Source organism: Ammodytes marinus (assembly GCF_949987685.1).
Source record: "Ammodytes marinus genome assembly, chromosome: 18".
NCBI classification, from domain to species: domain Eukaryota; kingdom Metazoa; phylum Chordata; class Actinopteri; order Uranoscopiformes; family Ammodytidae; genus Ammodytes; species Ammodytes marinus.
In genome coordinates, this window is record NC_137222.1 from 26,771,110 (window position 1) to 26,788,101 (window position 16,992).

Consider the following 16,992-nt stretch of genomic DNA (forward strand, 5'->3'; position numbering starts at 1 on the left):
GAATATTTTTCCAGAGGATCTCGGGGGCCGTGGACCAATAAGGAATAGGGGGTGGGGTTATCATAGACTACTGCACGGTGGAAGTTTCTGGTTACTAATGTGGGGGGGAAGCATGGACATATAAAGAAAATATGGGGAAGTGGCTTCTTCTCGCTGTGACGACATATCGGGAAGAATTCTGAACGGAGTATTGGGGGGGAGGGGTGGGGGTTTCAGAAAGGGGGAGAGTGAGAAAAGGAGAGAGTTTTATTTTTTTTATATACTTTGGCAGTCTCTAGGCACACCATGGACCCATGTTTATGTTCAAAAACTTCGAAACAGTGCATTTTGTATAATATTGGACCTTTAAGACTTAATATTTTGTCACAAATCCTTCGCTTGCAATAACTGCATCAAGCCTGTGACCCATTGACATCACAAATTACAATCTTCTTTTGTGATGCTTTTCCAGGCTTTCACTGCAGCCTCATTCAGTTGCTGTTTGTTGTGGGGGTTACTCTCTTCGGTCTCCTCTTTAGCAGGTAAAATGCATGCTCTATAGCGTTTATGTCTGGAGATTGACTTGTCCAGTCTAAAACCTTCCATTTCTTGCCCCTGATGAATTCCTTTGTTGTTTTTGCAGTTTTTTTGGATCATTATAATGCTGCATGATGGAGGATCTTCCAATCAGTTTGGTTGCATATTTCTTTAAATTGGCAGACCGAATGTTTCTGTAGACTTCTAAGTTAATTTTGCTGCTGCCATCATGTGTTACTGTGTTGTTGTAAAGATGAACCTTTACTAAAGTGATGGAAAGGCTAAAGTTTAGAGAATAAAAGGATCTGCTCATGATCCCTGTAAGAGCCATTTTCCTGTTTGCCATTTGTGTTGTAATGTCTGTTTTGACCACTGAGTGTTGCTGTGCCCTACTGCAGGCACAGGTATAAAGGGTACGTCATTTGGGTTACCTCTGTTGTTTGACCCCGGAAGGGCATACGGTTTTTGACCGCTAGAAACCAAATTGTTGTTATCACTGAGGAACCTAACGAATGTATTCCGTATTCACAAGTACAATAATTGGTGTCATGGTGAGCAGAATAAACGGGCTGCAAATCGGAGATGATCGCTTGGTTCATTCATTGCTACACAACTACATGATAGGCTACAAACATCGAGGGAAACATCACAGCGCGTCAACCAAGTCACCCGGGAGTCAATCCACACGGAGCACACATATTGGATGTGGCTCCTATAATCCCAAACATACAGGCTCATCTGTGAAACACGTTGGAGGCAATGTCATGGCTTGGGCTTGCATGGCTTCTTCTGGGACGGGCTCATTATTCTTCATTGATGATATAACACAAGAGGGCAGCAGCAAAATTAACTCAGAAGTTTACACAACATTTTGTCTGCCAAGAAATAGAAATATGCAACCAAACTGATTGGAAGATCCTTCATGATGCAGCAAGATAATGACCCAAAACACACTGTAAAAACAACAAAGGAGTTAATCAGGGGCAAAAAATGGATGGTTTTAGACTGGCCAAGTCAATCTCCAGACATAAATCCTATAGAGCAGGCATTTTACCTTCTTTTTTTTTCCAAAGGCAAATGAAAACTGCTTCCAAAATCTGCTTCTGAAATTTGCTTAAAAAAGGTGCTGTAAGCGGAATGGTTCTTTTAGCTAACTTCCTGTCAGTTACTGCAGTTAGCAGTCCCCTTGCTCGTCCCTACGTCGCCACATTAATGCACTGCGGTCTTCAAGCAGCGAATTATCTAGCATCATCTCAGATCCATAAGTGTGATAAAACACGATGAAAAAACATCCAAACAGACATTGGGAAAGATTTTTACCTGCTCCGCCATTGTAGGCGCATAAACATTCACCCATCTGTTGCTCTGGCGTGCACCGGCAGTGAGACCATGAGTGAGACGGGTCTCGGTTTGTAGCGTTCTCTCTCGTGATTGGATAAAAATTTCGGGATCCTCCAATAAGTTTATTTGCCGATTACATGCAGAGCAGCTGACAGAGATCGGCTTTATGAAATACGCACATTATGTAAATGATCACTGTATGAATAAAGAGCGATTTAACACTTACAGTGCTGTGTGAAAGTTTGTGAACCCCTTGAGCCTTTTGGAATTTTATTTATTTGAACCATTATTAATTCATTTTTATCAATACCAGTATTTTTTATATGAAATAGCAGGTGTTTGTTTATCAAGTCAACATTTTTATTTTCCAGAAATCAACTGTTAAAACAGATAAAACAAATTATTTGACAAATGTTGTATCTGCAAAAGTTTGTGAACCCTGAGCTGCATTGCTTAAATGGAGCAGATAAACACAATCAGATGGGCCAAATCGAGTTATGAAATAGACCAATGCAATGAGAGATCTTCAGGGAAGAAATTGGGCGGCACTAGATAAAACCAGGTCAGTTTAGGCCCACCAAACTGAACCCATACAGGTCAGACATGCTCAAAAAGGATCTCAGGAATAGAGTTGTGATGCTGCACATTTGTCTGGGGACAGCTATAAATTAATTAAAAAAAAGTTTGAGCTCCATCGGTCCACCGTGAGGCAAATCATCTACAAATGGAGAGCTTTAAGAGTGAATATCTGCCTAGAAGTAGACTTCCTTCAAAAATATCCATAAGCACCACAAAAAAAGTTATTTTTCAGTTAAAAGCCAACCCAAACATTACATCTAGTGATTTGCAGACCTCTCTTGCAGCATCTGGGACAGATGTGCATGGTTCCACAATAAGAATAAGAATAAGTCAACATGGCTTTCAAGGGAGGGTTGCTGAAGAAGCCTCTACTCTCAAAAAAGAACAAAAGTGCTTGTCACAACTTTGCCAGAGAGCACCTGGAGATACCTGAAGTCTTTTCTGTGGACAGATTTGTCCAAAATTGAACTGTTTGGTCACAACCAAAACCGCCATGTTTGGGAAAAAACGCAACTCTGCCTACCACCAAGAGAACCTTCTCCCGAGTGAAGAACGGTGGTGGCAAATGGTCTGCAAATCTCCAGATGTAATGTTTGGGTTGGCTTTTACCTGAAAAATCCCTTTTCTTGTGGCGCTTGAGGATATTGTTGAAGGAAGTCCACTTCTAGGCAGATGTTAAGTCACTCTTAAAGCTCTCCATTTGTAGATGATTTGCCTCACAGTGGACCGATGGAGCGCAAACTTTTTTATATGAATTTATAGCTGTCCCCAGACAAATGTGCAACATCAACACTCTATTCCTGAGATCCTCTGAGATTGTTTCCCCTTTGAGCATGTCTGACCTGTATGGGTTCAGTTTGGTGGGCCTAAACTGACCTGGTTTTATCTTTGTTTTATCTAGTGCCGCCCAATTTCTTCCCTGAAGATCTCTCATTACATTGGTCTATTTCATCACTCGATTTGGCCCATCTGATTGTGTTTACCTTGCTCGATTTAAGCAATGCAGCTCAGGGTTCACAAACTTTTGCACATACAACATTTGTCAAATAATTTGTTTTATCTGTTTTAACAGTTGATTTCTGGAAAAGAAAAATGTTGAATTGATAAACAAGCATCTGTTATTTCATATAAAAAATACTGATATTGATAAAAATTAATTAACAATGGTTAAAATAAATAAAATTCCAAAAGGCTCAAGGGGTTCACAAACTTTCACACTACAATGTATATTAACATAAATAAACCGCTTACCGTATTTTCCGCACTATAAACCGCACTGGACTATAAGCCGCAGGTGTTATAATGTTTAATTACCATATGTAAGAATTTGTGCACAGAGGGGATTGTCGGGAAAGAGATGGCTGCTTGAGGAATCTCCCATTTATTAACATTTCAACAAACAAGTTACATATTTGCATAACGTATTCAAGTGTTACCATTTAGTGCAATTGCTACTAGGGATGGGCTCGAGTGTTTTCACTACTCGCGTGATCGCTTGCATTCCTCGAGGATCAATCGATTCCTCGTTAAACTTTTTTCTATTTTTAGAACGCAACGCATCTGTCTGCAGAACAACGGTTCACCGCAATAAAGCGCTCAATGCTTATTGTCAAACAGTCACAGTTGCCATATGATATTAAGGATTTATTCCCACAAGTTTAAAACACATTTTCCTCACTGAAAGTAATTAAATAGACAGCCACAATTTAATCCGATCGAGTAGGTCTGCGTTGGGGAGAAAAAAAGAGAAAAAAAGCATGGGCTGTAGTTGTAACAAAAAAATAGCCTAAGTCACCATTTAAAATAAGAAGGGCAGCAAATAATATTAAATGATTGTCCTACAATTTAAATACATATAAATAACTCACCAAAGCAGATAGTTGTATATCCAACCGCGTAATGCTCACTCCGTGTCCGTGAATAATTACCGCGACTAATTCCTCATTAACGGAACGTTACACCGGTCAGTTTTTGAATCTTATCCCCATATTCCCTATTGAAGGCTTCTTAACTGTTGTTGGCTCGGAGCAAATGTGCCTGAAGTAAGCCTTGCTTCTTCTTTACTTTTCTTTCCAAGCGGAGAGCACCTCGCATGCTCACCTGGAGTCTAGGCTACTCATTACTAACTGAGAGTAACAGGTGTCATCTCCCCTTTTTATAAACGTAATTTTATCATCTGCTTTGAAATAATTGGACAGTTATATTCCTGACAATGTTCTGGAGAAAGGAGAGACCGTGTTCAGCTCCGCGGTGCTGTGGCACGGAGTTGGCAGTTATTTGCAGTTGCTTTTTGACACAACGCTCAGTTTATTGCACTTGCATCAAAATATTTAATTTTGTTAAACTTTATTTTATCCGTTTTGTGCCGTTTTGTACACGTATATAACATTTTAAAATAGGGGCGGCCCGCCGGCCTAAAGGCTACAGACACTAAAAAAAAAAAAAAAACGATTTTCCTCATCCACCAATCGAGTTCATTTGAAACGAGGAGTACTCGAGTACTCGATTACTAATGCCCATCCCTAGTAGCTACAGAACATATACTGTGCTGTGTAATAACAGGGTCGAAAAATTGGGAAAAAGTTGCGGCTTATAGTCCGAAAAGTACGGTACTTCACCTTTAATATTTCGATGCAAATACTATGTACAACTTGTTTGGCATCCTGAGTTCTGCTTGGCAACTTTTGAAACACTCTTGAGAACAAATTCCATTACACAGTTCAACTAAAGAACATAGAGGAAAATCGCATAATGCATATTCATATAAATTTTGAAAATATTTTTTGTGGCCTCTGTCAGCCTTGGTGAATATTTGTGATCACAATACATCTCGTGGGTCTAGCATACATTGAGGGAAAATTAATTTGTGTTTTTGGTGTCTGACGGTGTTGACACAATAAGGAATGGCAAGGTAAAAAGCCCATTTTGATAAAAAGGATAAAGCTAGGAGGTTGTATCAAAGCATAGCTCAGTAGCTATGTTGGATACATACATGTAATTCAAATTTGCCTAAACAAAGGGTTTGTATTTTTTCAACATTGCACCCTGTTTTGTCCCACTTTTCAAGAATCACTGATCTATATCCAGGGAGGGGACGAGAGAGGTGGGAGGATCAAGCCCTTGTTTTTCCCCTGTTGCCATAGTGAATCATGTTATAAGTTGACTGACCCAACCCAGATCAACTGTTCTGAAACCATAAACACATAGCACATCTCAGAGTTGGTCAACTCAGAGTGGAGGGAGACCCTCTCCATTTTAACAACATAAACCTGGAGCTGCATATTGGTGGGGTGTTTCAGTTATATCTACCTTTTAGTCTTGAAGTCGAGTGAGTCTGTGGAGCCTCTAATGGACTGGCTCTCTTCTGTCTGCTCTGAGCTCAGCAGAGGTCTGCAGTGGTCCTCCATCATACCTTGGACTTTCAGCTAAAGCCTCTGAACGTTCATCACCTGACAGAGGAAATATGACACCGTCAAAGAATAACCATAAATCTATATTTCCGTGGTACAATACAGTTTATTGTTATCATGTGTTGTTGACATTACAGCTAACCTTTTTCCTTTTTCTGTATACTAGAGCATGTGCAATTAAAAACTGCATGACGATTTTTAACCAGAGCCAGCCCTCGCGGAGAGTATGAATTGGCCTTTAAAGCTGCTATGACGCGTGGCAATACAACCATTTTGAATCAACACTTGAGACAGCACAGAGAAAAGTCTTATAAATAAGGCCCAGGCATGTTTAAATACGTTTACAGAATTACGACACTGCTACTGTCTTTGAGCTTTGGAGGAATGCATTCATGTTCAAGGGGAAAAAACAGAAGACTAGTAGGCTTTATTTTTTATATCTTCAACACTTAATATTTTTTGTTTTAAAAAGAAAAATATATATTTCAAAGCTATCAGGAATATTTTCTTTAAAAACCAAGCAAGTACACTCATAATTCCATTTCTTTATTATATCGCAAATTGCAATATTGTCGACTATAATCACACAATTACACCAAATTGTGCTGCACTATGTACAGCTGCAGAAAAGATTAAGAAGAGACCAGTCTGGATTTTTCTTAAATCTTTATCTCTACATAATTCATTTAAAAATTTTCTAAATTACATTATTTTTATTGTGAATTTGGTAGAAATGTTGTCAGTAGTGTATATAATAAAATCAAAATGTTCATTCTACTCAAACATATGCCTCTAAAGAGTAAAACAAGAGACACTGAACATTTGGAGTGGTCTCTTAATTTTTTCCGGAGCTGTATATACCCTACCTAAAAGATTTTCTGGGGGAACCGCTGAAGAGAAAAAATAGATCAGAACATCTTAAAACACTACGCTAGTTTTTGAGTAGTAATTCATACATAACTGTCTAGTGTGATATTAAATGTAAATAAATAAAAACCAATACAGTATCAATGACCTTATCCTTTAGCATTGAAATTGGCATTGAAGTTAACACTTCACTACAGTAAATGCAACACATGCTAAATGCAATATGTAGGAGAAAGTAGAAAGTTTCCGCGCCTAAACATCTATCTTTCATCCATCATGGTAAAAAAAGAACTTTTGGCATTTCTGAAGATGAGCCTATTATCCCTCTCAGTGCAGTGTCTGTTTCAGTAGCAGACTAAATCTTTCAGTGGCAATTAATATACAGTCCCCTCCAAAAGTATTGGAACAGTGAGGCCAATTCCTTTATTTTTGCTGTAGACTGGAAACATTTGGGTTTGACACCAAAAGATGAATATGAGACAATAGATCAACATTTCAGCTTTCATTTCCAGGTATTTACATCTGGATCTGATACACAACTGAGAAGAAAGCATTATTTACTGTTATCCCAGGCTCTGGAACAACCTCCCCCAACATATCCGTGACTCTGAGTCCCTCACTATCTTCCAATCCCTCCTCAAGACCCATCTCTTCTCCTCTGCCTACCCCTAGATCACCCACCAACCCAAGCCCCATCAACTTTACATTTTCCTTTTGTTTGTTTACTGTTGTGCTCCTATGTAAAGCGCTTTGAGTGTGAGAAAAGCGCTATATAAATAAAAAATATCATTATTATTATTTGTAAAGGAACACCACATTTTTAGGTGAGCAGATGAACAGATGGACTTAAAATAAATGGAAGTGAATAAGACTTAATATTTTGTTACAAATCCTTCGCTTGCAATAACTGCATCAAGCCTGTGACCCATTGACATCACCAGACTTTTGCCCCAAAAAAACAAATGTTTCCAGTATACAGCAAAAATAAAAGGAATTGGCCTCACTGTCCCAATACTTTTGGAGGGGACTGTACTGTATATCAAGTTATATGTTTGTTTCGTGTAACAGTCAGTTTTAATATTGCCATGAGGGAAATAAAAAAACCCTGCTTGCAAACATAATTCTGGAAACATATCTAATTCAACATAGATTCTTGCGATATTTACAAAATATCAATGTAAAAATATCATTATAATAATCTCAAACCCACACTGTGAGTCTTAAAGGCCTATCTTCCAGGGATAGTAAACGCTCAAGCAGAGACACAGAATCTAATACGAGCTTCTCCTGGCTGCTTAGTTCCTCCTGCAGACATTCCTCTCTCACTCCTCTGTTGCATTTATCAAATATGCTTGGAGGGAGGGGCCTAGCATCATTTGAGCTTGTAGTATTTACCTTTCAAGTTGCATTTAAAAAGGACCGTCATGGTTTGGTTATGAATACCCCCAGTTAGTCATTCAATACTGGTAAAAGTTCCAGGTTGAGTCATTTTATAATTTAGGCTTAAACGTAGCCATATCCCCAAAAGTAAACTTTAGCATGGAGAAATAAATGATGCATTCAAAAACAAAACCTGAACTGAAAATCAAAACATTGTCATTGATATAATTGTATCGAAAAACATTGTTTCGGCACTGAAAAATAAAACAGTTATTTAAACGATTTGCCTTCTGATGTGTTTTACTATGACAATCCTCTGCTTTTTTCATTCTTCACTCAGGCCATGTTTACACGGTAAGTCTCACTGAAAACAGAAAGGTTTTCCCTTTACGTTCTCAAAAGTTTGGAAAAACTTCATGCACATGGTTTCGGAAAACGGGACGAAAACTACGCATGCCAATAGATGGCAGTGACACTTGTAGCCTATAGATAGCTCTTCCGGTGCAATTTTGTGCATGTAAAGATTAAACAATCCATTTACTGTAACCGAAAATGAATGCCACTAATGTTCATTAAGCTTTTGGTGAAAGCTTAGGGTTACAAGTATTGCAAATGACAAGCTTTCTGTCCTCTTATTCCACTGTGTAGACATGCTGCTAGTGACTGGAGCACTTCTGGGCTGTGTCAGCTGTTATGTTCCTGTTACTTCAAAATAAAAGTCAACTCACATTTGTCCAGTGAAATGCTAATAATGTGAAGCCAGTGAAATGCTTTTAATGTGAGGCCGCAGCCTTAAAGCTCTGTTTGTTAGTAACTTAACTGCTGAGCGCTGATCTATAGACAGTCTGTTTTAATGTAGAAAGCTGTGTCCCTGGCATTACCTGTCCGGTGGTGAAGCAAATGTATTAAGTCGCTGGAAAAGCCGGCAGAGCACACATCTTTCACCAGTCAAAGACTGGTGAAAGATGTGTCTAACTACTCGCTTAGATTAAATGTACCCGCATTTGGCGAGTGTTATATTCAAGCCCTGCCCAAGACTCTCTGTTGATCACAGTGATGGTGCCGAGGAGGCACTGTGCATGTTGTCTTCTAACTCACGTATGACTATTTTGAGAGAAAATGTAACAGACCTACGCATGTGCAGAGTGGAGCTGTGATGTCATCGTTATCACAGGGAACAGCATTGATATTCACATGGTGACGCTGGAGTTGTGTTTTCAAAAGATTCCACTCTGTAACCTAGTTTCAAAGGTTTACGTTTTCAAGACTGCATTTGTTATCATGGCCTCAACCCTAAAATTTTCGTTGCATTTGTGCCATTACCGTTTCCAATGTAAACAGGACCTAAGTCACTCTTTTACCTGCAACAGTTTGTTAACGCTAAAGATTTTTCCAGTGGTTTTTAGTTTAAACTTTCTGAAACTGTGGCTGGACGCTGCTGTTTTGAAGGGAATAAATAAACTCAAGGGAGTTCACCTCTCCGTCTCTTGTCCTGCACATCCACAATATTGCATTTTATGGAAAGCCTTGGTAGTCAGTCTGGGAGTGCGGTGAATTTCTCAGTTTTCTCAGGAAAATCTACAGACGTCCAATCAGCGAACAGAGCGAGTGGCTGAGAACGATGACGTCGAAGTGGCGCTCCAGTTTCAGTTGAATGCTGCGTTCCTTCATACTCGGAACTTGGAGATTTCCGACTTGGTAGTTCCGAGTTCCGACCTGTCTGTGTTCCAGTGCATCTGCTCGCAAAAGTATGGACGCCGACAACCTTTCTCGTCCAAATAACTAAACGTTAGGCTCTAGCAAGTTACCGTTGCCAGGTACCGGTAGATCCATAGACCACAATATGTAGTGAAGTCGGAAATTTCCGAGTTTCCCTGTACAACTGGAATGCACCGTCAGAAGCCGGCTCATGACACACGTGACGACCAAACGTTATGCGATTGGTTGGCTAATCCAGAGTGGCACTGGGCAGATACAATAGTTTTAAACTTCAACAGACACCCGCCTCCAAGTGAGTGAATGTTTGCCAATTACAGCACTTCCAGACCTTCTGTACAAATGAAATGAAGGACGATGGTCTGGTTGGACCAGGCTAGCATATAGCTCCCTCACCTACAATGAGCAGCACACATTGAGGACTTCTAAACATTTTAGATGTATCTTCTCGTATGATAAACACTGTTGCTGCTACTGTAAAACCATATTCTGACATAACTCATAGTGATTCAGACTTTTCTACAAATCATGACTTTTTTAGGTTTACAATAAAAGCCAGATTCAATGACATCTAGTGGCGCATTGATGTCTACAGGGCAGAATACTATTTAAACCAAGGAGGAAGTTTAGACCTCAGCTTCTGATGACAAAGCAATAGGGATTATTAAACAAGAAGTTGTGGTTGGAGTTTGCAGAGTAGGCTACCTCTGCAGTGACGCTTAGGAAAAGCAGTATAGTGACAGACCCAGAAACTAAGTAAAGGTTAGAATAAGAATTCTCAATATTTCCTACAGTTCTATGTCTATAATACACCTGCTCACTTCACAATGTGTCAATCAACACCATTTGGTAAGTGTAATGAGTGAGAGAAGAACAAGTAGAGATATTGTTGCATTTAGCTTTTGATTAACGTTTGTCATCTTCCATCACATCAAGCAGACAGTAGCCTACATAGCTGCAGCTCTCCTAGTGACGTTAGATAACCTCGTTCACACAGACGTCTAACCCGGTGTCATGTGACAACATAATTAAATAGCCTACTCATAGAATGTAGTAAACCCTGGAAGAAATACCACATTAAGCATGTTACAATTAAGACCGTTTTGACGTAGGCCTAATGACTTCAATCTTATTATCATTTATGAAAACACATTTATGGATGCGTCCTACCGTTGTGATAACATACCCAACATTTTAAAGACATAACAGCTTTAAAGTGAAGCGGAATTTATGTGGAATAATGTGTTGTGTCTGCACTCTATGTAGTAGGCTATGCTTAAGCAATTGTATTCTTACAGAGTAAAGAATTTCTGTTTCCTTTCTTTAACAGTCTTACCTGAACTAGGTTTCCGAACGATTTAACGTCAAGTCACAAACCCACACACAGACTATGGCGTTAAATGACATGCCTTGGCATTAAATAATGCGGCCCCTGCCGTTATTTTAGCAAAGCTAAGGATATAACATTAAATAGCACAAGTTGAAATCCGTAGCCTACCTCAGTCTGCAGTGAAGGGCTGCTTCCTGCATCAGCTCATCTCAGGATTGCTGTGTCAGCGTATGTTACAACCAACAAGCCGGAGTAACGTGACAAAATGACGTCAACACAGCGAGAGATAGTAAAACAATTTTTCAAAAATGATAATAGCCTAGAGAAGACGCAATCTATGCAACTGTTGCTGACAGCAGAACGAATGTTGAGCAAGAAATGTTAGAAAATGAGAATTTCCCCCCTGATTAGACCCACAAGCTGTGCTGGTTTTGTTGTTATTGGCAATGGTCTTCTTCGTCGTCTCCTTTTTAATGTCGACTTGCATCCAAATGGAGCAGTATCGCCACCTACTGTGAAGACGTCTTTTAACACCGTCTCTCCAGAGTCATTTTCCCAAATTGTTTTAATGTCCATGTGTTAATTACTTAACGTTTCAGCCCATTCCTTAGTAACAGGCTGTTACTAACAGCCTTTAAATTGCACATTTAAGGTTGAAAAGATTAGGCTTATGATCCACTGTCTCCATTTGATTGCTGGCCTCACATGTTCCAGTTAGGCCTAGATGTTTTGTGATTAGGTCTGGGAGGCTAAAGGTAGAGGTGAGTTTAACTTATGATGTCCCAGTCTTCTTCTACTAAGTAGGCCCTGTTATCTCCTCTTGTGCCACGCTAAACTTTCCTCTCCAACTTCCTCATGGATTTGATGTAAATGACTTCCTTCAGTGTCTGCTCTGAGTACAATGTTTCCTATAAGACACAAATCCTTCAAATCACTGCACAAAAATGTATAGTTTTATTTTGTCATTTGTCTAGAACAATTTTTCACTGGCGACTGATGGCAGTACAGCGCTTCAATGAGTATTTGGGAATGCAGGAGACAGGGATTTAATCAAATGAAACTACAATGTGGGTTGATGGTGTTGAAGCAACATGTTATGTAGCTCTATGGCTCAGAGGAAGAAGATCTAGTGATACACACACGATAATTTTTAGTAGAATACTGTACATTAGGTATTGAACCGCAAATGGGATTTGTTGACAAGAAGACGGACATGAATAAAATAGCACCAGACCAGATATATCCTTAAAGGTCCCAGAAGATGTTTCCTATCAGGGAGATTATCTTCAATGTCTAAGGTTGCTAAGGTCAATAGCCTCATTTGAGTAGGAGCCGTCTGGCTCATACGCGCGTCATAATTGCGCAGGTCTGAGCCAGACGGCTCCTACTCAAACGAGGCTAATGTTTGTCAATTGAGCGATTCCAGACCTTCTAATGAAATGAAGTAAGATGATCTGGTAGGACCAGGCTACCTTATTCCATCCAAAGTCATTTTTTACAACTACTGCACACTGCACACCTCAGCAAACATCCCACTGATGCAAGTTTAGTCACTGTCTAGAATATTTTTGTATTAGTTAAAATTGTCTGTTTAGCTTGTGGAGTTTGCACTTATTTATGGTGAAGAATTAGCCTGGCACCGCCCGCCTACTACTTCCGCTCAATTTTCATTTCCCTTCAGTAGTCAGTCTGGGTGTGCGGTATATTCTTAGGTTTTCTCTGGACAGATTTCTGCCGGTCCAATCAGCGAACAGAAGGAGTGGCTCAGAAGCCGGCGCATGACATGGTTGGTTGGCAGATCCAGAGTGGCAATGGGCAGATCCAATAGTTTTAAACTTCAACAGACACCCGCCTTCAAGTGAGTTAACGTTTGTCAATTGAGCGATTCCAGACCTTCTGTACAAATGAAATGAAGTACGATGGTCTGGTAGAACCAGGCTAGTGAAGAATGGGGGTAGGACTTGAAAAGCCCAGTCTTCTACATATCCATTTTTTATGTTGAAAATAGCTTTGATTTAGATTTTTATGCTTTTTATTTTATTTCAATCGTCTTTTTTTCATCGTTCGAAATAAAGATTTCATTAATTCATTCCTTCAAATGGAAAACAAATGAAAGCACTGATCAATCTGTAAACCATTTAATGAACAACATAAAAAGAAGGCAATCAACACAACCAATAACATGTACAATTATTTTCCACCAACAATCAGCAAAACATATCCAAACTCAAAAATCTTTGACCTTTCAAGGCTATATTTATGTTTTCTGTCCTATAACTCTGCTACATGAAACATGATTTTAACCATAAACACCTGAAGAATTAAGATAACACAATGATTTCATTAGATTGTCTATAGATCGTTAAGACCTTTGTCACAAAGGCAGTGTAACTGTAGATAGACAATGATAACTTTATTTCCTCTAAAGTAGAAACCACCTCACAGCTGACTGCTCTCAAAGTGCAGAATACTCTCAGTTAATGTTATCTTCATTATAATGCCAATGTTCATACTTAATCATTCAGGGCCTCAGCCAGGTCCTGCTTCTAGTGTGTCTGACAGCTGTGGAGGCTGCTAATGATGATAGTCACAGTTGGACACTGTGTGTGTTTAGGTAGGATATATGACACCTTCTATTCATCATATTACTAGTCTTCAATTGGAAATTCACATCATAATAACAATCTCCATGTGTTCCAGTAGTGTAGCTCAGAAAAGCAGGGAAGAAGATGAACCATGCTTAAGCTTTCATTGTCCAGCGTCTCCTCCCTCACAAACTGTACACTAAATATAAATCAACAGGGTGACAGTAACAATGTGTGCAGAATTTTGCAGAGATTGAGGGCATTTGGTCAGATCTCCATATTGTGCAGCGCATTTGGAATACTAACTTGATGGACTGTTGCATTTCAACAAAAGAGAGTTGGCATTTCTAAATGTCTGACATCTTTGGGATGCAGAACTATTGAGAACAGCTGTAGGAAATCAATTTTCCCTTGTTTTTTCTTTTGATCATTCCTCTTTGCATGCATTCAGCTGGGGTCCATAGAAGCACCTTTAGATAATGTTACATAGCACCATTTTTTCATATATTCTTATTATACTGGGACCCAACCATTGGCATGCATACACTCACTTTATTTTCTTTGTTACCACTTTTAAACGTAGTGTTGAAGGCAAGTATTGAGTATTCATACAGTACTTTACATGTAAAAGATGAACTTATACAGTACACATAGGGAAAGTGCTACAAAACATCCTTTGTTTTTTAGGTCTTACGTGACAAGACTATCGGACACATCAAGGTCATACATTACATTTATCTAAATAAACACCTTTTCACATTTTCATAATTCACTTCAGTTCATTTTTAAATGGTAGCTAAATATCCACATCACTACATTTCCCACTCCAAAACATTGATGGTGAACAGAAGGTTACAAAAACCAGAAAGCAAAGCAGAACGTCTTCATCAGTAGGAATACATTCAAATGCCTCTGCACAACCACAGATGTACACATACAATGTGTCAAGGTCTGTCCCTTCTCTTAACTTTGAATCCCAGTCATGGCAACAATCCTATGAGAAATGTTGTCATCATTTCTGTTTGCTGAAACAAAGCACATGAATACATTTCTTTTTTATAAAGCAAAGATATAGTGATACAAGTTGCTTTAAGGCGTCAGGGTTGGAAACATAGGATCTTTGTTAACAGTCCAGATGTCCTTTCATCAGGTTATTCATTAATGTCCAACATCCTGGAGCGCTCAGCTGACTTTGGAGGAACATAAGCTTTTTAATGCAAGTCAAACTCATAACTCAAAAAGGTTCATTTAGTCTAACTTGATAAATGAACTTGTATGTTCATTTAAACTGACTAGTATTCATTTGTTTGTACCTTGACATGTTTGGACTACTTCCTGCGGTCTTCTTCAGAAGCGTCAGCTGTTGCTGTGACATGTGTTGTGTCAGCTGATGTTACTCATTTGATCCTTTGCCATTAAAGCCTTTCAGTTTACTGTTCATGATTCTGATTTAGGGTTAAATATATAGCTCTATGTACGCTGTCTTAACAGCAGACTTGGAAATCAATCTGCAATGGGTTGGAATGCTTTAGAAACAGGCCAGCAATACTATGAAGGTGATTGTTGGAAATTAGCACCGTTGTACCTCTTTACGGGGAACAAAAAGCATAAGAAATAGAAATACATTAAACATCCACTTTTTATTAGGCAAATAAGAGACTAACATTGTTATAAATACAAAGCTTTTGTACAATAATTTATTTCTTAATTTGTTTATATTTGAAGATTTGAGATTTTTGATTTGTTTTGTTTTTTAAATCACAGTAACTAATATTAAATGATCTTTCTTTAGAATCTTTGAGCACTGCAGTATAACATTATTTTCCAACTATAACAAGACTTCTAATGACGTTTACACCATTTACATTCACTCCAGCAACCAAATCAGGAAAAGTGAGAGAAGAGCTGTAGAGCGAAAATGTTGTTCTCATGAAATGCTGTGAAACTAGCAAAAAACAATGACATGAAAGCCTATGCTTCAGCAACACAAAGTAGTTCCAAAGGGGAAACCAAATGTTTGACAGAAGAGCATAGCATTCAGCCAGATTAAGATACTTAGATAGTGTATCATGCAAAATGTTGGGATGTTCTGATTGTGATCACGTGGTCAATAAAAACTTAAATAAATAAATAAAAGAAAAAGTTAAAACTGATCAAAACCCAGAGTTCATTCAAATTGATGTGAATAATATTGTCAATTTTTCTAATGTTGGTCTGCTCAGCTACATGGCCATCCATGGTCATTCAAAAAGAGTCCTCACATTATATCACAGAAGGTTTGTGGTCAAAATATGCTTTGACCACAGTTAGCCAAGAGTAAGCTTTACATTGTTCAAAGATGAAATCTGCATTTCAAATGTTGTGCTCATTAGATACAATTCTCTGAGTGGATCAGTCCATCTGACAATGATGATGTAATGTGGTGTAAAACAAGATGTTCTATTTGTCATCTCAATGAGAAGTGTCAAAAACAAAGAGAGATCCTGATGGAAACTGCAGATCACCAGATTGTATGAACAGGGATCCATGATTGTCACTTAATACCAAAGCTATGGATAATATTACTCCCAAATCATCAACTGATTACAAAGTATCAGAACAAAAGTGCAGCTTTTATTTAAAGTGCTTTTTGGAGTTATATTTGGAATTCTAAAAAGACAGATGACATTGTATCTTTTAAGTAATTTCCATTAAACTTTAAAGAGAATAAATACCAAGTCTCTAACTAAATATCTTGGCCCAAGCAAGATTTAATCATTGAGAAATTTGCCTCTGGAGCAAAATTCCCTGGCCGTCAAGGGTGAGGGAGAGGGTTGAGTCAATGTAAGGAATTGAGCATGTTTTCTAATTTTACATTATTTAAAAAATAAATTGTGCTTTGAATTATACACACTAAAATGCATGTAGAAACTGTGTGACGTTACAGCTATTTATATGCAAATAAAATAATTGAAATGCATGCCCTACACTAGTCAACAAACACAGCAAACCCAACTATCCTATGCTCTTCCTGCACCTGAAAGCATCACAACAATTGGCTACTTTAACACTGATAGCACTTTTTGCTATTTTTCTTCCAACACCAAGACCAGAAAATCATCACATCTCATATTCATTAAATGTAGACTTGACAACAGGCAGTGCCTCTGAGGAGATACATAGAGGCAAAGGGCCAGACTCAGACATTTCAGAGGCTTGTGGGCTGTTTGAAATATGCGCGTTTGTGTTCTTTTTGTTCAGACGGGTTGGTCAATGTGTGGAGTAAAGA

At 38.6% G+C, this 16,992-nt stretch overlaps 1 protein-coding gene across 2 annotated transcripts in view; it reads right to left on the minus strand.

The window, feature by feature from the left end:
- The window catches only part of slc38a9 (solute carrier family 38 member 9), a 78,413-nt gene extending 66,839 nt beyond the window's left edge, over positions 1–11,574 (minus strand). Inside the window, exons 1-2 of one of the 2 annotated variants that reach the window (XM_080046839.1) lie at positions 11,308–11,574; positions 5,746–5,885 (exon numbers count right to left, since the gene is read on the minus strand). In XM_080046839.1, coding sequence (XP_079902965.1) covers positions 5,746–5,846 — 101 coding nt within the window. In that variant the 5' untranslated portion in view covers positions 5,847–5,885; positions 11,308–11,574. Of the gene's footprint in view, positions 1–5,745; positions 5,886–11,145; positions 11,239–11,307 lie in introns of those variants that run through there. The other variant, XM_080046840.1, reaches the window with a different exon arrangement.
- Between the last annotated feature and the right edge of the window lie 5,418 nt (positions 11,575–16,992).